Below are 4050 nucleotides of genomic sequence, written 5' to 3' on the forward strand. Positions count from 1 at the left end.
CCCTAAAAAGGGTGAAGCGGGAGGGCGAGGACTTTATAAGAGGAGGTGAAGTAAAAAGTTGTTTGCCCCCATAACAAGATAGACAGCCTGTAAAAGATCACGGACATGGTCAAGCTGTTAAAGCAGTGATTCTGATGAAAATGTAAAAGACACTGAAAGTCAGGAAAACTAAATTTTAAAAGAGGAAATATGGGGTTTTTAGAATACATTCCCCCTCGTACCCAGATAGGAGATACCTAGAATCACTCAGTGACACACAGGAAGTGGGGAATGCCACAGGGTCAAATTTGAGAACCTAACCAAGGAAAAAGATGAACAATATCTGCTGCAGCTTCTCCCTTTTCGAAATATCGCAAAACAAAAGTGACCTTAATTACCCCATTTTAAAAAAGAGGCACGACCTTAAACCTGAAATCCGGGCCCCCTTTTTAGCATCATGAAAAGTCACGATGAAGAAAAAAGTCAAACACACAGAAAATCTTTGAGTCTGCAAACCGTATTCGTAGGGTTTTCACAGACCTCCTATCAGAAAGGCCTCCCAAAATTCGAGAGGAGCAAAACCAAATAGATTTAACCCCCCGGACTACCCCCCAGTTTAATTTCCAACCAAGCACTGACCAGAAAAAAGAAGGGGGACAACATTTGGTGTACCAAAAACACAAAAGAAACCCCAAAAAAATCGATTGGACGATGTCTTTCGTTTCTCCCGAGGGATTCAGTAGTACCTATCCAGAACCTCAAAATACCAAATAGGGCAAGGAGAATTCAGGTTACAAATTGAACAGTATGGAAAAAAAACCCAAACAAATTCTACAACAGTTCAGACTGAACGAGTAAAAAATAAGTGGGGGGTTAAACTAGTTAGAGAATTCTGAAGTTTAAAAAAATTTTAGTGATCGCAAAACCCGACGAAAAAGGAGTGCAGTGAATCCAAACTTCTTTTTTCTGAATGATTGGTGACTTTAAAATCAGAGAAAAAAAAAGCCTTGTGACAATAAATGGGAGTTTAGGCATATCTTTTCTTCCGAAAAGAGCAAGACATGGGAAACCAGGTATTGGAAAAAGAATGGAAAAACCCAGCCAAATTTTCGTGGCTTTTAGCCCGGCCAACTGCAGAAAAAACTCAAGGATGCTCATGATGTGAATCAATTCACAAGAATGATTTGAATTTACAGAAAGTTTCCTCCCCCACAGACACAAAAAAATGTTGTAACATCCCAGTTATTCCCCTGGTGAATTTAATATCAATTCCCAAAAGGCCCTTTGCTGAAAAAGATTTTATCACTGGACTTGAAACTACTTGTCACCGACCTCAGTAGCAAACATAGTGTCAATAATCACCAAAGGGGATCCTTCCCCAAGGAGTTCAACCCTGGTTGGGTTAGCCAAATCGAATCTAGGAAAATTTACATGACTTTTCAACAAATGCTGATTCTCTGCTACAAGATATGCCAAATTTGCGTCGTGTTCAAAAGTTAGCCCTTTAACCCAAACTAAAAATACCCTACTTCAGTGTGAGGACACAAATTCAGCAGGAATACTGAAGGTCTTCAAAGGGAAAAAATTCAGTGTTGATTTGATGATCTCCCGTTGATTGCCAAGTGGTTAGAGGAATGGTTTTTTGTAGACTGATTTGCAACCTACCTGACCCAGAGGGAGTATAAAAACCCAAAAGGAAATGAAAAATTACAAAAAGTTGCCAAATCACAGATCCAAAAAAGACATTTCCCCTATGGAAAGACTTTGGCACGGAAAAATTAAATTTATGAACATTAAAATCCCCAGGGTTCAACCCTTTTTGCAGAAACGCAAAAAAGACAGATTTGAGACTATAAAGGAACCTTAAAATCCCCAAAGGGGGGTCAATTATAAGACAGGGCCCAAAAAAAAGTTCACCTGCCCTGCCCCCCCAGGGCCTCATCAGCAGGTCTGCAATAAAACTTTTCCCCCCTAATTCTTCGCAGGTCTATAGACCAAAAACTTAATGATGGGAAAACCCAAAGCTGATATACAAGAGCTGGGGCGGGAAACTGAAGAGAACGAAAGCGGAGGCCAAACCCTAATAATTGGGACAAGATAATAAACTTTTTGGCTCTGGGCTCAGTAACCAACCAATACCTAACTTGCTTCTAAAAATAGAGATGAGATTATCGATCGTTGAAGCGTCAACAACGGTAAACGTTCCATCAGTTAAAGAGCCTTTAGTAAGTCTAGGGGACTGGAAACACCAAAGGGGGTCTGTTTTCAGGGCTAGACTTTAGATGATCCATCGCAGGTCCCAAGAGGGTCATCGCAGGACTAGCAGCAGAAAAGCCCCAAGAGGATCTTTTGCAGGATGGAACAAGAGGTCCCAAAGCTCATCTGCAGGGGCTGGAAAAGAGAGGGCACCAAGAGGGGTTTTGAGGACTGGAAAGAAAGGTCCCCAAAAGGATTTCTCAGGTTTTGGATCAGAAAAAGGGCACCCGGGGCTCTTCTGCAGGTTTGGACAGAAAGGTCACCCAGAGGGTCTTTGCTGGATTTTGGGATCAGAAGGTCCCCAAAAGGCTTTCTGCGGCTGGAACAGAAAAATCCCGGACTCAAGAAAGGTCATCAGAGCCTCGAGGGCCAGAAAGAAAAAATCACCCAAAGGGGCCTCAGTGGGTTGGAAGCAAAAGGGCCCAAAAGGTTTTCGCAGGGATAGACTAAGAAGGTCTTCTACAGGAGCAGAAAAAAGATCACCGAGAGAATCAATGCGGGGCTGGAAATAAAAGTCTCCCGAAAAGGGCCCAGAGGCTTCTTCTTTCCCGACCGAAGCAAGAGCCAACCCCGCCAAACAATTTGGGAAAAAAATATTTAACTTCCTGGCTCGTAGGGTTTAGCCAAACCAAAACCTGAACTTGTCGCAGAAAAGGAGATTACATACCAAAATTTGCAGAAGGAATGATGGAAATCCCTCAGTAGGCATACTGGGAACCCAAGAGGATTGTTACAGAATGAACATCAAGAATCAAAAAAACTCCAAAAAGACTCACCTGTAAAATAGACTCAAGAAGGGCATCTAGCACCTTTTTTTTTCAGGGCAGAAAAAAGAGTCCCTAGGGGCTCCTTTGCAGGTTTTGAAGAAAAAGTATAGTACAATGTCTGGAAAATAAGAGACCAAAGAGATTCCCAAATGGAAGAGTTGTCAGTAAGTTTAGGCTCCTAGAAACTCCAAGGGGGTTATTTTAGGACTGGAACTCAAGCACTATCTGAAAAAGTCCCCAAAAAATCCCCTCTGGGATAGACTCGGGGGGTCAGAGTTTTGTAGGAAAAAGAAGGTGGGGAAAATTTAAAAAGGTTCTTCTGTGGATGGAAGCGAAGGGCCCGAGAGGCCAAAAAGGTCTTCCAGAGCCCCCCCTTCTGCAGGGGCAGAAAAGAAAGGTACCAAAGGTCATTGAGGACTTAATCGAAAGATCACCTAGAGGGTCTGTTGCAGGACTGGAAGCAGAGAGAACACCAAGAGTATCTAAACTGGGGCTGGATGCAGAAAGTCCCAAAAGTCAAAGGGCTTCCCGACCACTTTTACAGAAACCAGAAAAAGGAAGGTCTCCAAGAAGCCACTAGGAAAAGACCGAGAAGGTCATCTAAACCTCTTCTACGTGTCGAAAAAATTTTATCACCAGAGGCTCTTCTCAGGGCTGGAAGCGAAAATCACCAAGAGGCCATCTGCAGGCTGGAAGCAGAAAGGTCACCAAAAGGGGGTCATCTGCAGACGGAAACGAAAAGGGCACCAAGAGGGTCATCTCTGGGCTGGAAACAGAAAGGTCCCAAAAGGTCACGCGGGCTGGGAAACAGAGGGTCTTTAATGGCCCCAAGAAAGGGCTTTCCAAGCCTCTTTTGCAGAACCAAATAGAAACGTCACTAAAGGATCTTTGCTGGGCTGAAAACAAAAAATCCCAAAAGGGTATCTGCTGGACTTGTGCTGGGATTATATCTGAGTCGTTTAAAGGGTCAATGGGAAAATTGATACATTCACCCGGCAAGAACCTTCATAAGTCTAGGTGTTCGGGAAACACCCAAAGGGGGGCGTTG

At 43.3% G+C, this 4050-nt stretch overlaps 1 protein-coding gene across 1 annotated transcript in view; it reads left to right on the top strand.

Annotated features, from left to right (window-relative positions):
- The first annotated feature begins 3151 nt into the window (after positions 1-3151).
- The window catches only part of LOC119588939 (mucin-19-like), a 3523-nt gene continuing 2624 nt past the window's right edge, over positions 3152-4050 (top strand). Inside the window, exons 1-3 of the mRNA XM_037937551.1 lie at positions 3152-3166; positions 3385-3563; positions 3642-4019. Of these exons, the coding sequence (XP_037793479.1) occupies positions 3152-3166; positions 3385-3563; positions 3642-4019 (572 nt within the window). The remainder of the gene's footprint in view (positions 3167-3384; positions 3564-3641; positions 4020-4050) is intronic.

Source organism: Penaeus monodon, chromosome 24, assembly GCF_015228065.2.
Source record: "Penaeus monodon isolate SGIC_2016 chromosome 24, NSTDA_Pmon_1, whole genome shotgun sequence".
Lineage (NCBI taxonomy): Eukaryota > Metazoa > Arthropoda > Malacostraca > Decapoda > Penaeidae > Penaeus > Penaeus monodon.